General features: G+C 60.8%; 1 protein-coding gene across 1 annotated transcript in view; it reads left to right on the top strand.

Annotated features, from left to right (window-relative positions):
- HMCN2 (hemicentin 2) overlaps nucleotides 1-18161 on the top strand; it is a 136104-nt gene that overhangs the window by 26221 nt on the left and 91722 nt on the right. Inside the window, exons 9-18 of the mRNA XM_036329346.1 lie at nucleotides 1848-1992; nucleotides 2508-2629; nucleotides 5018-5290; nucleotides 6423-6564; nucleotides 7027-7154; nucleotides 7853-7966; nucleotides 9926-10075; nucleotides 16490-16678; nucleotides 17334-17429; nucleotides 17658-17785. Of these exons, the coding sequence (XP_036185239.1) occupies nucleotides 1848-1992; nucleotides 2508-2629; nucleotides 5018-5290; nucleotides 6423-6564; nucleotides 7027-7154; nucleotides 7853-7966; nucleotides 9926-10075; nucleotides 16490-16678; nucleotides 17334-17429; nucleotides 17658-17785 (1487 nt within the window). The remainder of the gene's footprint in view (nucleotides 1-1847; nucleotides 1993-2507; nucleotides 2630-5017; nucleotides 5291-6422; nucleotides 6565-7026; nucleotides 7155-7852; nucleotides 7967-9925; nucleotides 10076-16489; nucleotides 16679-17333; nucleotides 17430-17657; nucleotides 17786-18161) is intronic.

The raw sequence follows: 18161 nt of genomic DNA, 5'->3' as shown, positions 1-18161 counted from the left end.
GAGATGTGTTTCCATTTTATAGATGAAGAAACTGAGGCCACTAAAAAAAAAAAATTAGAAAAAGAACAAGAAACAGAGGCCCCCCCCCCCCCCAGCGTTGCTTGGAAGGTTCCATAAGCTAATGCACACACAGAGACGGCTCGTGGGGCCGCTCAGGGTCTGCACCCAGGATGTGGGGGTTGTGGACCATGTTGGGTTGGTTCCCACACGTGTTGACTTTCTGCTGGTTTTCTGTGTGTCCGTGAGGTCTCACATCCCGTCTGGAAGCTTCCAGAGGGCAGGGTGGAGTCTCTGGCTGTCCAGCTCTGTCTCTGGGCCTGGCAGGGGCATCTCAGTTCACTGGCCACTGGCTTCCATACTGGGCTCCACTCCCTCCTGCCCACTCCCCCTTCCCATGTGGTGTCCTGGGAGGAGCTCACAGAGGTGGCTCACTGACATTCCAGGTCCTTGCTGGGGATCTCAGCGAGGGGCTTGACTGCTCTGTCCACATCACTGGGGGGGCGGGGGCAGGCCGGGGGGCACCAAGGCGCCCATGGTGAGGTGGAGGACTTGCAGACCCTTCTTTCCAGCCCCCTGCTGGCCTCCACTCCCCACAGTGGTCCCCGGCCACCCCGGCCTTTACAGCTTTGAGAGGACTTTTCAGAAAGAAATTTCAGCAGCAGAGTAACAGCCTGTGCTTCTCTCTCCTGCTCTTTGCGATGGATCCGGGAGTTTGGAGTTTAGCTCTGGCTCTTGGTCGGCACCTCCGCTGTAGATGAAGGTGTGTCTGTGGGGCAGGGAGTGGCATGGCTTGGCCTTTTTGCGTCCTACTCTACCTCCCAGGTTTGGGAGGCTGGCGTTTCGGCTGAGAGCAGGAGGCTCTGGGTTTGGAGACGTGGAGGTGTGAGGGCTGGGCCTGGGGTCGCTGGGCCCTTGCAGCTCACAGAAGAGGAAGCCGAGCCGGCCTTGCAGAGGCTTCCAGTGTGTGTGTGTGCTGGAGGGGTGGCGGGGGTCGGGGGGGAGCTGGCTGCTTTGCACACAGCTGAGAACGCGGCTGGATGGTCCGGCATCCCTCTCCCCTGGGACGTGGCAGGCAGCCTGCAGCATGATGTCACCGCCGCCCTCCCACCCCGGCTCTGTGCTCAGAGGAGGTCTGGCACATTGTCAGCCTGCACAGCATCTCCGGGGGGGACGCGGAGGGGGCAACACAGGGCTGAGCGCATGCCCCATCACCCCGCGAGGCATGGGCGCCGCCAGGGACCCTGCGGGGTGGTTCTCAGACTTCCATTGAAGTAACTCCAATAGCCAAGGAGAGAATGTGTCACCCCCAAGACCAGGGTCAGGCGAGGGGGGCAGTGGTGTCTGCTGAGGGCCCCCAGGGGCTCATCACAAGTTGTGAGATTTCATTGAATTCTCTTATTTTATCTCAAAAATGCGTGTGAATTTTGCCTTTGCAGCCCTGCTCCAACTATGCTTATTTTTGAATAAAAAAAGGCTCCCCTCCAACATCTTTGGGGAGAACGGACCCTCGGGCAGATGAGCAGTTGATGCCCCACCCCCACCCCTGGGGCGCCCCGTCTGGTCTCGGGCCTGATACAGTTGAGAGAATGGGGCACAGACCGGCCCGGCCCATCGCAGCCAGCGTGTCACAAACCATACAGGCAGAGCTTTCGCGGGCGCTTCCCACGCACCTCGCACCTCCTCTCGCCAAGTCCCCATGCCAGCGGCCAGCCCCACTTTACAGAGGCGGAGACTGAGGCTTGGAGAGGCCTCTGCTCCTGGCTCCTCCCTGTGGGTGTGTGGCTGGGCGTAGGGCTGGCAGCTGTGGGGAGCAGGGCGGCCTGCTGAGCGCTGGTCCTTGCCTGCAGGCGGGCCCCTGGTCAGCATGCCCCCCAGGATCCACGGCTACCTGCACCAGCCCCTGCTGGTCTCCTGCTCCGTGCACAGCACCCTCCCCTTCCGGCTGCAGCTGCGGCGTCATGGAGCCAGGCTGGGCGAGGAGCGGCACTTGCAGTGAGTCGCCCATGGGCAGCCCGTTGTCCTCGGCCACTGGGCTCCTGGGGTCCCGATGCCCTCGGGGAGCTGACGGGAGTGGGTGGCAGGAGAGGGACCTGGGGCTCGGTCATACTGTCCTCCAGGGCAGCCCAGCCTGGGCACCTCTCAGTGGGGCCAGGGATGGGGGAGGGTAGCCCCCGAGGTTCCCGCCACTGCTGGGCCATCACGGGGCTGCCTTCGCTTGCAGAAAACTCAACCCATGCAGGGCCTTGCCCACGGGGCCAGGGCATCTCCCCTTTATGGATGGAAGTCCAGAGCTCAGAGAGGGGCAGGGACTTGCGCAGAGCCACACAGCATCCTGTGGAATTTGCATGTCCTTGGCTGCCCGCTCCTCTTATCAGGCCTCCAAGAGGATTTGGCCCCCCACCCCCCGGGCAGGGTTCAGAGGAACGGGGCCCCAGAGGGTGGGGGAGGCGGGGGACCCTGGCTGGGGGCAGTGTGACGGTGTGTGCCCGCCTGTCGTGTGTTCGCAGGGAGTCGGGGAACAGCAGCTGGGAGATCCCGCGGGCCTCCAAGGCCGAGGAAGGCACGTACGAGTGCACAGCGGTCAGCAGGGCTGGGACCGGACGGGCGCAGGCCCAGGTCATCGTCACAGGTCTGTCCCTCCCAGTCTCCCCTCCCCACCCCCTTGCTGACTTTTCCCACCAGGATTTCCGTCCAGGGAGCCTCCGTCTGTGGGGGAGCGTGCCAGCCAGCTGCTGGGGACTGTCCATCACCGAGCCTGGCTGCCGCGGCCCCTGCCCGCTGGCCCCGCTGGGGCTGTCTCACCCCGGATGGCCCGGATGGCGGGTCTCAGTTGGAGAGAGGTTGGGAACCTCGGCTCTGGCCGCGCTCCCTCTGCCCAGCCTTCCTCCCGCCCCTGATTGCTTGGTCTGGCCTTTGGGACTTGCCGGCCCCCAGATCTTTCCGGGGCCACCGTCCATCTTGCAGCCCGACACCTGTGCCTCCACGTACCCACGGAATGGCACCATTCAGCGCAGGAAGGTTGGAAATGCCACCGACCATCCGACAGGAAATTGGTTTTATTTATTTTTTAAAATTATTTTTTAAAAATAAAATTTTATTGATATCAGAGAGGAAGAGAGAGAGATAGAAACATCAATGATGAGAGAGAAGCATTGATTGGCTGCCTCCTGTACATCCCCCACTGGAGATCGAGCCCTTAACCCGGGCATGTGCCATTGACTGGAATCGAACCCGGGACCCTTCAGTCCACAGGCCGATGCTCTATGCACAGAGCCAGGCCGGCCAGGGCTGGCTTTATTTCTTAAACTGTGAACCCCAGCTCTGGGGAAGAGAAGGGAAGGAGCCAGACAGCGTGGCGAGCGAGGCCTTCCGCACCCTCGGATCTTACACAAAGCGGGGCTTCCCGGAGGAAGACTGGGAAACAGGCCGGGGGTGGAGCGGCCTGGCGCCCTCCCAGAGGCGCCCTCCGGAGCGCGTTGACTTGCTTCCTTTCAGACCTTTACCTGCGCGCGCGTTTCACCGAAAATGGGAGACTAGTGTACATACTTACAACAGCCCGAGCTGTTATCCCCTCACAGTAGAGCACGTGAGCACACATGCTTAGGGCGGGAACTAACAAAAATCTGCTTTTTCTAAATGATGGTGAGCAAAGAGAAGTAGAACGGCGTCAGGAAACTTGTCCGGCCGTTACTGAGAGTTCGCAGTGGCTCACCGCTTTCCGTATCTGCTCTCTCTCCTCTCGGCTAAACTATGTTAGACTCAAACTCAGGGCTTCGACTTTCAAGTCCCTGTCTCTGTCTAATGCGCTACAGCCAGCGTCTACTGCTGGTCTCCCCGCAACACACAGGGGCCCCCGTCTGCACGCTGGCATATCGGGGTGCAATCGGCATGATACATTGGTGTAAATTTGTTTAAAGAGAAATTCATGGCCATATTCATCCTGTAACCAGACAGTCAGTGGGTCTGCGCTGCCTGTCACTGTGTGAGCCAATCCAGAGGAGACGGGGTTGAGTCGTTATGAGTGTTTATTCAATCCTGCCGGCAGACATCTCCGCCCCCCACCATAAGCCAGCTGCTCATACTGGGTAGGACAGCGATGACATGGGGAAGTAGCCAAAGGGTGTGCCCAGTGGGCAATTTACAGGTCATGGGGGCTGGAGACCTGCAGAGGCCCGTGGGCATGCAAAGGCTGGGGGTCTTCAAGGGGCTGGCGGCTCTGGCTTCTGCAACAAGGTTTGCTATCTCCCCATGACAACAGGCAGCTTCTGGATGGGGAGGAGGGGCGCATTTCCAGGTGAGCCTCCAGGTCCCCCGTGGAACCCCCAGCCAGGCTGGGAGGTGCCTTCTTGAGTCAGAACAGAGCTTGATTAATATTTCCTCCAGTTCTAGCTGGTCCCCAGGATCCCATTTCTGCCCCTGCCAGCTGCCGAGGTCCGAGGCTCCACTTGCCTGGGCGTCGTGGTCACTGCACATGTGGCCTGTTGGATGCAGGTCCCCCTGCAGGTTCTCAGGCCCACGCCCCTGGTTAGTGGGCCTCTAATCTCGCCACTTCTTGTGGCTGCTTCTTGGCGAGACGGCAGTTTTCTTTGCTCTCCCGTCTCTGGGGCAGAGGCCTCCTTCCTACATTCGTGTGTAATAGTAGCCCTGCTGTTTGCACAGAGCGTGGCTTTTACTCATTAATCTTTCCCTCCTGAGGGTTCATTTGAAACCCAAGCGTTATTCCCAAGGGTGCAAATATTGGCTCAAAGCGGAGCTTTTGTTAGACACCGCAGTTGGCTGCCGGGAGCAGAGCGCGCACTCGCCACGCAGCCCTCGGGGGGTGTGTGATGGCGACAGGCAATGCGCCCTCCCCGGGTGGCACCGTCCCCGATGGTGAGCAGACGCCGGTTAACCTCCCTGCTGGCCGAAGTCTCCGGACGGCCACGGTGCTGGGTTCTGGCATCGGGACCCCACGGGGACCAGCAGGCTGTCCTCCCGAGTCAGCCCCGGCGAACCTCCCATGCGTGTGTCCTTGCAGACCCTCCGCCACAGCTGGTCCCGGCGCCCAACGTGACCGTGTCCCCAGGGGAGACGGCCATCCTGTCCTGCCGGGTCCTGGGCGAGGCCCCCCACAACCTGACGTGGGTGCGGGACTGGCGGGTCCTGCCGGCCTCCACGGGCAGAGTCAGGCAGCTGGACGACCTGTCCCTGGAGGTCAGCGCCGTCGTCCCCAGCGACGGCGGGCGGTACCAGTGCATAGCCAGCAACGCCAACGGGGTCACGAGGGCATCCGCCTGGCTCCTGGTGCGAGGTGAGGCTCTTCCCGCGTGGCTGTGCTCCCAGTTCCACACACTGCCCAGTCTTTATCCCCAAAGCCCGTCCCTCTGTCCCTCTGTCCCTCCATCCCTCCCTCCCTCCCTCCCTCCCTCCCTCCCTCCCTGTGCCCAGACATGGCCTCTGGCAGGCAACCTCAACCCTCCCTGTTTTCTGAACCTTCAGAGAAAGGCGTCTGAGCCTCAGAGCTTATGCCGAGTGGTTCTCACTCGTGGGAAGTTCATCCTCTTATCTAACCTAAATTCCTACTGCTGGAAGCCAAGCCAATTTCACTGTGTCCTGACCTTTTCCAGAGCCATTGAGCACCTGTCTTGCCACCCCCCCCCCCCCCCGCCAATATGGAGGATAGGGATGGAACACTGGCAACTGCTGAAGCCCAGAGGTCAGGGCTGGGCAGCACTGACCAGATAGGGATGGAGGAGACAGTTGGAGGAGCACTTGTCTGGGAGTCTGAGGACCTAGGCATGGCCTCAGGTCTGCCAGGGTTCGGGCAGGGCCGCCCCGCTGGGGTGCTGTATCCCCAAGTGTGAAAGTGTCATAACAAGTGTGTTCTCCGGTGCCAGCGACCCCTCTTGGCGCCTGGGGGGTGTGGGGAAGGATTCTGAGGTCGCCTGGGGGTGTGGGGAAGGATTCTGAGGCCGTGTATGGGACACAGCTATGGGAGGGGCGTGCTCCCACTTCTAGGCGAGGGCCATGAGCTCTGTGGGAGCCTGGCAGGTCTGGCGTGCTTTCTGTGTTTGGGGCCAGCACTTGTGCAGGCCTTGGGTCACTCAGGGTCACCGGAGGCGAGAGCCATCCCAGCCCTGGCAGCTGCAGGGCATCTCCCTAAGCCTCGCTGAGGTGCTCGGCCCAGAGGGGAACTCCAGGGAGCTCCCACCGGGGGCCCTGGGAAAGCAGTCCCCGTGCGCCCTGGGGATGTGCCTGGGTGGCTGCCTGGTCAGCCCTCGTCCCCAGGGAGGCCACTCCTGGGATTCAGGGCCTTTGCCTCCTGTGTCTCTGCCGTCGGTGGCCGTGGCCGTGGCCATGGGAGGGCAGGGTCCCAGGGCTGGGGGCTGGGACGGCCCGGCTGCTCTGACAGGCTCTGTCCTGCCGCCCACTCCGAACCGCAGAGGCCCCGAAGGTCAGCATCTACACCAGGTCCCAGCGCTTCTCCCAGGGCGTGGAGGTGAGGGTCAGCTGCTCGGCGTCTGGGTACCCTGCACCCCACATCTCCTGGAGCCGTGACGGTCACACCCTGCAAGAGGACAGCAGGTGAGGGGCCCAGGGCCTGGGGCTCCGGGACTGGGAACAGGGGGGACCAGGACCCCCAGGCACCTGTCCCAGCCTCAGTCCTCTTACCCCTAAACGGGGAGGAGCATGGTCCTGCCCTCCTCCGGGGATCATGTGAGGCTCAGGAGCCCGTCACTTTGGAAACGTGACGATGCCTCAGGGAGGGCTCCAGGGTCAGGAGCCACAGCAGCAGAGTCCAGCAGACCTGTGCTTGGGTCCCGCCTCTGCCAGTCAGGCTGTGTGACCTTGGGCAAGTCACCGAACCTCTCTGAGCCTCATGAATGAAAATAGACAATGCGTGTATAGTGCTGAGCTCAGAACTCGGCACAGGGCGGTGCGGGGTGGTGGTCCCTGGCGACGTTAGTGAATTTGTTATCAACAATGATGGAGGGACCCTTGCACGGCCCGACCTGATCAACCCCTTGCTGTTGACCATGACTCCAGAATCCACGTGGATGGCCAGGGAACCCTCATCATTCAGGGACTGGCCCCAGAGGATGCTGGGAATTACAGCTGCCGGGCTGCTAACGAGGTTGGCACAGACGAGGAAATGGTCACCCTCTACCACACAGGTACTCGGGCCACGGGCATCTGGGGAAAGGGGCCGGCCTCCCTCCCCCCCTGGCCCCCGCCCGCCCGCCCTCTCTCCCTCCCTTTCTTCCTCCCTCTCGTCCACAAATACTTACTGAGCAGCTGCTACATGCCAGGCAGTGGGGACACAGCCGTGACACAGGCCCCTGTCTGGGGGGAGGCATAAAACATAAGGAAGGCACTTTTGGGTGGTGAGGATGCACAGAGCAGGGTGGGTGGGTGATGGGTGACGTGCAGGAGGTGGGGGGGATGCCTGTCACACACAGGACCCGCTGAGGCCTCCATGAGGGACAGGATGGCAGGCAGAGGGGCCGGAGGGGTCATGAGTCCTGGGTGCTCAGGGGGCTGCCAGAGGCGGGTGTGGGGCGGGGGAGCGGGGCCGGGGAGCGGCTGGCACCCCCTAGAGGGCATTCGTAGGGTTTGGCGGTTCAGTGAGGAGCCTTAGGGGTTGGTCCAGGAGTGACAGCTTTCACTTCCGGTCCTGGGAAGCTTGCAAAAAGTGGGCTGTGGCTAAATTTTCCTGGGGTGACCGTCTCGAGGTGGGGGATGGGGAGGAGGCTGAGTGCTCCGCTCCCCCTCTGTCCCCTCCCCGCCCCCAGCTGTGGAAGCCACATTCTCAGTCTAGGGAGTGTGGTACCTCACTTCCCATCTGCCCCCCCCCCCCCCCCCCCCCCCGCAGACCCACCCTCGGTCTCCGCCGTCAGCGCGGTGGTGCTCGCCGCCGTGGGACAGGAGGCCGTGCTGGCGTGCGAGGTGTCCGGGGTGCCGCCGCCCCGGCTCATCTGGTATCGAGGTACGTGGGGTGGGGAGAGGGCCCCGGGGATCCGATTTCCAGGACAGTCACTGGGGAGGGGGCACTCCGAACGGGCGTCTGGGGAGAAATGGCCCATCTCAGCAGCCCTCGCCCCCCACCCACAGTCCACGCAGCTGATGCAGGGCGGCTCGGGAGTGAGGAGCAGGTTTGGTTCCGGCTCCCTGGGCGCCCGTGGGTGGGGGGCTTGGCATCTCTGAGCTGGCTCCCTGTCGGGGAAGCAGGAAACCCCAGGTGGTTGTGAGGATGAGACGAGTCCACGCAAGCCAAGTGTCTGGAACGAGCCGGCGCTCGGCTGTGCTCAGCGCTCCTAGAGAGGGAGGCGGCGGTGCCGGGGTGGCCTGGGACACGGAGGAACGGCCACGACTGTTCCGAGGCTGTTGGGGTTCGCGGGGGTGGAGTGTGTCCGCGGTGCTGGACGCCCAGCTGGAGGTTGGATGGGCAGGAGCTGTGCTGCACACCCACCGGCGGGCGTGGGTGCGGGGCTGCTGCCTCCGACACGGACTCCTGCTCCGGTGTCAGCCAGAGCCCCGTGGCGCCCCCACCTGGACACGCTCCATCCTTTGCAGCCCCTGTCTGCACCTGGGCTTTGAGAGAGGCAGGGATTCACTCAGATCACCGGCGGGCGAGTGGGCTCAGAGTGTGAGCATCCTGTCCCAGGGCCCCAGCCAGTGGGGGCAGAGGCCGCGGGACCCCTGATGCAGGGCCCACTCCCTGCGTGTTCCCGCCGAGAGCCCTCCCAGCCCCTCCCAGCCCCTCCCAGCCTCTCCCAGCCCCTCCCAGCCCCGCCCTGAGCCGCTTAGAAAGGGGCTCTCTCAGTGGGATGTTGTTTACCCTTAAAAAGGAATGAAGTTCAGGTGTGTGACGATGTGAGGGTATTTAACCCCACAGAAGTGTGCACATAACCGTGGTGAAGATGGTGAATTTTATGTTCTGTGTCTTTTTACCACAGCCTTTTAAATTTGTAAAAAAGAACCAGAAAAAGACAAAAAGAAAAAAGAATGCCATTCTGATACAACATGGATGGTCGTTGAAAACCTTATGCTAAGTGAAATAGGCCAGACACGGAGGACACATCTTACCTGATTCCACGTACATGAGTTCCCTAGAATGTGCTCATCCATAGAGACAGAGTAGAAAGGGGGTCGCGGGGGGCGGGGGGTGAAGCGGGGAATTCGTGTCTGAGGGGCACAGTTTCGGTTTGGGAAGATGAAGGAGTTTTGTGGGTGGACGTGGTGGTGGACGCACCACACTGGGGATGCACTTCATGCCACGGATTGGACACTGAACGTGCATAACGATGGCAAAAATGTGTGTGACGTGTGCTTTACCACAAGTGAAAAACTAAATTACACGTTAAAAGGGGTTCAGAATCAGGGGGTCTGTCAGCCAGCCGCCTGGAGGAGAAATAACGGGGGGCCTCAGAGAGGCAGGCCTGGGGGGTGTGGTCATCTCGGGGTGACCAGGCCCCTCCCAGAGCTGATCCAAGCCTCAGTCTGGACCCGGGGCAGAGGGTGGGGACCCAGTAGGGAGGCCCAGGCAAGGAGTTCTTGGGTGAAGAGCCTGTTACATGGAGGGAGACAGCCTGGGCCTCACTCCTGTTCCACAGAGGGGCTCAGGGGACTGACTGAGTGGTGCTGACTTTAAAAGGTTTAATTGCGGTAAAAGACACAGGAAAAATTTACCATCTTCACCATGTTTAGGTGCATAGTTCAGTGGCATCAGGGACACCCCACCATCGTACAACCGTCACCATCATCCGTCTCCAGAACTCTTTTCCTCTGGCAAAACCACAGCTCTGTCCCCAGACTTTCGGGGAACCTTCCCCCACTGCCCCAGGCCCCAGCCTGTGCGTGGCAGGAGCCTGGGGTCAGGGAGCTGCGCCCCAGCCCCCTACGGCGACCGCGGGCCGAGCCTGATGCGTTCTCCTCTTTGGTCCAGAGGGTCTCGAGATGATCCTGGCCCCTGAGGACTCCAGCTCTGGGGCGCTGCGGATCCCGGTGGCTCAGGAGAGGGATGCTGGCGTCTACACCTGCCGAGCCGTCAATGAGTTGGGCGCCGCCTCTGCGGAAATCCGGCTGGAGGTTGGACGTGAGTGTTGCCTGTCCCCGCCTGCCCGCCCCTCTACCCCACCGCCGAGCCGGGGCGGCGGGAGAGAACCCCTCCAGGTAGCCGGCCAGTGCGGGGTCCCGAGCACTTGGGGACAAGGAGGTCCGAGGGAGATGGGTATGCCTTACCTCTTTTTTTCCTTTTATTTTTTTAAATTGATTTCAGAGAGGAAGGGAGAGGGAGGGAGAGAGATAGAAACATCAGCGATGAGAGAATCATTGATCGGCTGCCTCCTGCACGCCCCCTACTGGGCATGTACCCAGGCATGGACCCTTGACCGGAATTGAACCCGGGATCTTTCAGTCCTCAGGCCGACGCTCTATCCACTGAGCCAAACCGGCTAGGGCTCTTTTTTCCCTTTTTATTAAATTTATTGGGGTGACACTGGTGAACAAGATTCTACAGGTTTTAGGTGCATAATTCCAGAATGCGTCGTCTGTACACGGTACTGTGTGTTCACCACTCCAAGTCAAGTCCCCATCCATCACCATGTATCCCCCCTGTGGCTGTTCCCCACCCCCTCTCCCTGCTGTATTATCTCTCATTGGGTCACAATTGCCCCAAAACTTTGTGGCTTAAAATAATAAACATGTTTTCCCTCTCGGTTCTGGAGGGCTAGTGTTCTGAGAGGGGCTTCGCTGGCGGGCGCATCCCCACTGAGCTCACTGACGTGGCTGCTGGGGGAGGCCTCGTCCTTACCACGCGGGCTTCTGCAGCTTCTTGGGACATGGCTCCCCCAGGAGTAAGGAGGAGAGAGAGAGAGTACCAGGAGGCAGGTGTCACAGAGCCATCCTGGAGGCCGCTTACCACGCAGGCGAGCCTGGGCGTTGTCATCCTGAAGCCTGCACTCCAGGCTCATCTCCATCACTTACCATCTGTGTTTGGTCAGGCCATTGAGCCTCAGTTTCCCCCAGCTGACCATACCACTTCCTTTTTTTTTTTTTTTTTTTTAATTGTAGAGAGAGAGACGGAAGGAGAGGGAGAGGAAGAGAGAAATATTGATGAGAGAAGCATCAACATCAGTCGGCTGCCTCTTGCACACCCGCTACTGGGGATTGAGTCCACAACTCCAGCATGTGCCCTGACTGGGAATCGAACTGGTGACCTCTTGGTGCATGGTCAATGCTCAACCTCTGAGCCACACTGGCCAGGCCAAACTACTTTATTGGGTGGCTGTGAGGTCAGTGACCTCAGGCACATAATGCTTTGCACATGGTCGGCCCATCGTGACTGCTTAGTAAACGAGGGGTGATGGTCCCCTTCTCACAGAGGGCAGTCTATTCTACGTGGCCTTGGCTGTGCGGGCTGTGATGTCTGAGTTCCAGGCCTGGGTCCCGGCATTGGGAGCTGCTTGGAAGTCGTCGACACAGCTCCCTGGCAGGCTGAGCCGGGACGGATTGGGCTCTGAGGGTTTGCTGCAGCCACAATGGAGAGACAGGTGCTGGGAGATCTGGGAGGTGCAGAGAATCTGGAATGTGCTTTTTGGGGCTGGGTGAGTTGGGCTAGGGGCTCCCCCAGGAGATAGAGCCCTGGGTGGAGCAGGCCCAGTCAGGAGGGTCTGGGCCTGGTGGGGACTGTGCGTATCAGGGTTGGGCTCCTCCCAGGTTTGGGGCACCCTTAGCCTTCATTCATTTGTTCCATCATTCATTCCTCCATACGTGGTCACCAGGTGGACCAGGCCCTGTGCTCCAAGGCCGGTGTTGGGGACACAGTGGCATCTACCTTTGGGTAGCTGGTGGGGTCAGTGGGAATACTCAGTGGCATCCTTGGGGGTCTGTGGGTGCCTTGGAAAGGGGGCTGACCCAACATTGGGGGTTTGGGAAGGCTTCTCGGAGGAGGTGATGTCCAAGCTGAGCCCAGAGCGGTCATTCAGGTGACGAGCTGTGGAACATGTTCCAGGCAAAGGGAACAGCATGTGCAGACTCCCCCGTGACAAGAGAAGCTCGGCCGGGAGTGCGACATAGAGAGGGTGGGGAGAGGGGCAGCTGAGGCGGCTGCTACCTGCTGTAGGTCACTCCCGGCCTGGCTTCAGGCGCTGGGCAGGGTCCAGGCTTTGTCCTGTGGGGGTGACGAGAGGTTTTAAGGAAGAAAGCTATGGGCTCAGACCTTCCTGCATGGCTGGGCTCTTGGGTGGGGCAGGGTGGGTGTGGAAAGCCACGGGCTTGGAGCCTGATGATGATACAAGTAGAAGCTAACACTTCTGTGAGTGGCCATGTGCCAGGGCCAGCTCCAAGCAGGGTTCATGCACTCACATGTAATCCTCTCAGCCCTTGGGGTGAGTGCTATCATGATCTCCTTTACCGATGGGGAAAATGAGCACAGAGAGGTTAAGTAACTTGCCCAAGGTCACACAGCTGGCAGGTGGCAGAGCTGGGATCTGAGCCCAGGGTCCCAGCCTTGAGCCCCTGGACTCGATCCTGATGCTCACCAGCAGGGTGAGCTCGGATGTGGTCTCTGAGATGCTGTGTGAGGGAGAGAGAAAGGCCTGCTCAGTGCCACTGTCTTAGCGATTGGCCAGTAGGCTCTGGGTGGGCAGAGAGGCTGCCCTGGGGGTGGCTGCTTTGGCATTCCTGCGGGCATCGTCCTTTGCCCCCTGTCTGATTTCTTTTCAGCAGAGCCTTATTTCTGCGGGGCCCAGGCTGACATGCTGCCGGGTCCTGTCGTTTGCCTGCCGGCCATTGGCCTTGGGGCCACCTCTCCACGTCAGAGAGAAGAGGCAGCTGGCATCCGAAAGGCAGGCTTCTGGGGCACTGTGCCACTGTGGCCTCTGGCTTTGAGGTCAGGGGAGCGGTGGACGGTGGCCCAGCACCTGTGTGCCGGGCGCTTTGGCCTGGCGGCAGTGGTGGGAAATGGAATGTCCTGCCCATCTGGGTGGCAGCTGTGGTCCAGCCTTCCTGGCCAGGCTGGCGGAGCCTTCCCCTGCCAAGCACAGGTGGGCGTCGTGCCCACATCCTGCCGGGGAGCTGGGAACTGCCTTCCTGGTGGCGTTCGGGCGCTGGAGGAGGGGGCCTGGTCTGTGGACCAGCTGCAGGGTTGGCACCGGCTCTGCACCTGGCCTCCCGCAGTCGAGTCCTGCTGCTGATTTGGCCAAATTGTTTACCTCTCGGAGCCTCGCTTTCCTCATCTGTGAAATGGGGACGATAGTAATAGACCTTGCCCACGGGGTCCTGGGAGATTTAAGGAGACGACGGGTTTTGTTCAGGGCTCGCCTGGGTAACATTCAGCGCACGTGCAGTAGGCCGGGGGGCTGACGAGGGCCGTTGAGGCAGAGTGGGGTACACTGATTTGTGCCATGGCTGGTGACTGACTCCGTGGCAGGCGCCCCTCCCCAAGTTCGGTGCCTTTTCTATGACTTTAAAGACTTCGCCCCGCTGATTTCTCTCTAAATGGGTGAGTCCCCACCCTCTCTCTGCCCTCTCATCTCAGTCCCAACCTCCTGTGGGGTCCACCTTGTCATCGGTATCGTCTTCGGGCCTGAGACCTCTCCCTCTCCCTGGTCAAACTGAGTCAAGGCTGACTGTGTACTCCTTCCCACCGACCCTGCCCCCGGGCTCCAGGCCATGGAATGGGGGGTTGGCTGAGGAGACTGGAGGTGGCTACCGGGGCTCAAATGATGAGAAAGCTTCAGAACCTTAAGATATTTGAGCCAGGGTAAAAATAGACTTACCTCTTACAGTGGGGAAACTGAGGCCCAGAGTGGTGAAGGGGTCACCCGGGGTGCCCAGTGGGGCCTGCCCAGGCTGTGGGCCTGCAGGCCGGTGTCCCTGGCCTGGGGACCGAGCGGGAGGAAGGGCAGCTGGCACCTCTCCTGGTTGCCTCTTGGCAGCTGTTGGAACCCATGGGGTCTTTCCGCTGCGAGATTCCTGGAGGGGGAGCGGCCCCAGCTAACAGCACCCTCAGCTCCTCTGAAGATGAGAGGGCGCAGGGGGAAGGCAGGGGGAGCCCTGGAGCTGTGAGGAGGGGGCTTGGAGCCTGAAAGCTGAGGTGGCTGCGCCTCACGCACGGGGCCCTGGGAAGAACGCTGGGCGGCAGCCTGGCCCTCAGCCCGCCTGGTGCTGCGGGACTCAGGCCCCCTGCTCCCTCCTCTGGCCAACGAGGGGACCAGAGGACCTTCAGCTCTGGCATCCGAGGGTTCTGGGGTCCCGCCTTTTGGAGGCTCCAGGTGAGGGTGGGGGACAGCTACAGAGCAGGGTGAGTCACAGTGTCCCGGGCAGGGTCTGAGTCTGGGATTGGCTCCTTTGGGATTCACCCTGAGAGGGGATGCGGGAGCTGGGTGCGGCTCTGGCTGGGGCTCCGCCAAGTTGTCCCCGAGGGCATCCGGGATGCAGGGGTGCGGTGTCTGAGAGCCTGGGCCTTAGCCGCAGCCAGACCTGGGCTCTGCCACTGACTTTAAGTCGTGCCCTGGGGCAGGTTCTTTCACCTCCCTGACCCTCAGTTTCCTCATCTGTAAAATGGGAGTTGCAGTGATACCACTTCCTAAGCCTGTTGAGACGATGAATGAAATCACATTCCTGGAAGCACCGTCGCCATGCCTGTCACTTGGTAGGCATTTGAAATGCTACCCTTCATACGTATTCTTTGTTGATCATGATAAGGATCTGTCCCATCTCAGGGGGAGGTTCGGCCCTCGGAGGAGGAGGAGGAAGAGAGTGCGCCTCACAGTAGCCCAGATTCGGGAGACAAAGTCAGGCTGTTTGGGGTCTAAGGAGGGAGCCAGAGAGAGTAGCTGGGAGGCCTGCCTGGAGGAGGGAGGTTGGAGCCGAGCCCTGCAGGCAGGCTGAGTGGGGTGGAGAAGGCAGGCTTTGGGGGGCGGGGGGGACGGCAGAGCCATGCCCCCAGGCCCAGGCCCCTGCAGGCCCAAGGACCCGTCTGAGACGAGCCTGGGGCAGAGGCTTTCTGGGATTCTGAGTCTCGGCTGCCAGGCCCGTCTGAGGTGGGGTCCAAGACTATCTTCCTCCTTGTAATTTTCCAAATTGTGTTTACATCTCCCTGGAACTTCCCTAATCCCCGAGGCCCGGGGGAGTTTGACGTCATGATTTGGACGGACAGGGGGATTTCTGGAAAGAGATGGAAGGAACCGAGAGGTGGGGTGTTTTCCGTGGAGCTGGATGTGAAGCGTAACAAAAGGCTGGGGGCCTTCTGGCCGTGGGTCTGGGGCCAGGACCCGAGGCCAGGGTCCAGCGGCTGCAGGGCCAGGCCCGGGACCTGGCTGGAGTTGGGCTGCTTCTGGCCTGCTGCAGGGCCGCAAGGGTGGTGAGAGTCTGTTCTGGGAAATAACTCATCTTTCCTCCCCGATTGTAAAATAGGACAACGCTTAGAGAAACCGTTTGGAGGAAACGCTACCATCTATTAGCAGTGGTGACCGTGGGGAGGGGCACGGGCTCTGGGGATTCGAGGGGCAGAAATTAGGGGAAATCCTCGTGTGTGTTTACATTTTTTATAACTCAGGTCAGCAGGGAAGCCTGTGCAGAAATGTTGTCCTGGTGTAATTTTTTTAAAAATTTATTTTTATGCCCGGCCGGCATGGCTCAGTGGTTGAGTGTCGACCTATGAACCAGGAGGTCACGGTTCGATTCCCAGTCAGGGCACAGGCCCGGGTTGCCGGCTCCATCTCCAGTGTGGGGCGTGCAGGAGGCAGACGATACATGATTCTCTCTCACCATTGATGTTTCTCTCTCTCTCCCTCTCCCTTCCTCTCTGAAATCAATAAAAAAATATTTTTAAAAAATAACGAAAATAAAGAATTTATCTTTCTTGTTGAAAGTATTACAGATGTTGCATCCCCCCCCCCCCCATTTACCCCCCGTCCCTCCTCCCCATTCCTGTGCCCTCCCCACTGGTGGTGTTATTACTGCAGCCCCTTTCTCTCCCAGTGTCCCCGTTTGGACCATAGAGCCTAAGGTCACATTATTCCTACAAAGCAGTTTGGTTCTGCAGTAGTGTTTCATATGCTCATTGCAACAAGTCCCGCAAACAGAAAGCCGTAGAGAGGAGATTCAGGATGGCTGCCAACCCCCCACAAAGCCGGCCCTTTGGGGTGGCGGTCACTGAAGGGGCCGTGGAGATGGTTGCTCAAGTCCAGGACACCTGCTAAAGGAAGCTCCCTGTCCCAGGAGCATGGCGACGGCCTCAGAGGCTCCTGCGGCCAGGTTGTGACCTGCAGGCCTCCCAGGGGGGCTTCCCCGAGGCGTCTCTGCCAGGAGCAGGCGGTGGCCCTGTAGCCAGCCCCGCACAGGCCTCTGAGGCGCCCCTGAGAGCGCTCCAGGGTGGGTCCCGCCCAGCTCAGGGTGGCCTTGGGGCCCTGACTCATCAGCCCCCAGGTTCAGGCCAGGCTGGAGGCGGGAACAGTCCCCTGGGGGCCAGGCGGGGCCAGCCCTGATGGTCACCTCCCTGCAGATGCGCCCCGGCTGATGGAGCTGCCCCGGGAGGTCGCCGTGGAGCTGGGCAGGAGCGCCCTCCTGGCCTGTCGGGCCACAGGCCGCCCGCCCCCGACCGTCACCTGGCGCCGTGGGGACAGCCAGCCGCTGGAGCCGGGCCGGGCCAGCAGGACCCGGCAGCCCGAGTCAGGAGTGCTGTTTTTTGAAAGTAAGAGCTTGGAGCTGGGGGAGGTGGGCAGGGAGACAGGGTGGCCCCAGTCTGGGTGGCCGGGAGCAGGACCCTGAGCCCAGCCCTGACCGTGGGTGCTATTTGGGGTCGTGTTTAACTGGGCAACTCTGGTCAAGTCATTTCACTACCCTGAACTGGTCATAGTAACGACGGTGACAGTGTTACCACCTGGGTTTAATATTATGGGTGTTAGCCATCACCATCATCATCATCATTGCCATCACCACCACCAATCACCATCATCACCACCAATCACCATCACCACCACCAATCACCATCACCACCACCAATCACCATCACCACCCCTGCTAAAGCTACACTGTGCTATGTGCGCGGCTGGATGCTGGGCGCAGTGTCCACGTCATCTTATTGACCCTTTTCCCAATCACACTGCAAGGCATAGGTATTGATGAATTAGCCCATTCTACAGATGAGCAGGTTGAGGCCTTCTCACCCTTCCACACCCAGCCATATCCCCCATCCCTCTCCTCTCTGCCATTCCTGCCCTCCCACCTGACCCCTGCAGGGCCAGGCTGTGCCACGGGCTCCCTCTGTGCTGGGGAGCCGAGCCTGCGGGGGCTGGAGCTGTGCCGTGGCCCCCAACACTCAGGCCCCCCTCTTTCCTGCCCCTCAGGTGTGGTCCCTGAAGACCAGGCCCCATATGTCTGTGAAGCACAAAATGTCTTTGGGAAGGTCCAGGCGGAGACCCGGCTCCTGGTGACTGGACACGGTTCGCTGGTGGATCTGGGGAGGGCGAGGAGGTGGGAGGTGGGACACCCAGGGAGCCCCCCCCCCCCCCCCGTGACCACCCATCCTTTGGGACAGATGTGTTCGTGACCAGGTATCCGAGGGGAGCCAGCTTCCTGGGCAGGTTCCCGGGGGCGGGGAGGGTGGAGCCTCTGTCCCCACAGATGCCCACGGGGATCCAGGGTGACCAGCACCCTGTCCTTCCCCACAGCCCCCCCACAGATCGCCAGCGGCGCCCCCACCGTGCGGGTGCTGGAGAGGCAGCCCGTGTCGCTGCCCTGCATCATCCTGGCCGGGAGGCCCTTCCCTGAGAGGCGCTGGCTCAAGGCCGGCCAGCCAGTGAGTGCTGGGCCCTCCGGGGTAGAGGGGGAGGGGGAGGGGGGCAGCGGAGGAGGGGAGGGGGTAGCGGGGGAGGGGAGGTGGGGGGGTGGCCGTCACAGTCACACCTTGGCCTCCGCTCTGCTGCTCCCTGGTTGTAGAAGGTCCTCATCCTTCCTCCCTCTCTTCCCTGCCTCTTTCCAGAACCTTCTCTGATAATGTGCTGAGAGCATTGTCACCCTCTGAAGCAGGGGTGGGGCACCTCTTCCCTGCCATTGGATGTTTATAACATCGTTCGCGGGCCGTACAGCAGCATCAGCTTAAAAACCAGCCTGCTCTGTTTGGCCAGACACTTAATTAACTCGCCCCTCATGCCTTGGCAGGGCCGGACCAAAGG

Source organism: Myotis myotis, unplaced genomic scaffold (assembly GCF_014108235.1).
Source record: "Myotis myotis isolate mMyoMyo1 unplaced genomic scaffold, mMyoMyo1.p scaffold_m19_p_12, whole genome shotgun sequence".
Lineage (NCBI taxonomy): Eukaryota > Metazoa > Chordata > Mammalia > Chiroptera > Vespertilionidae > Myotis > Myotis myotis.
Note: the sequence above shows the minus strand (reverse complement) of the source record. Positions and strands in the feature narration are given on the sequence as shown.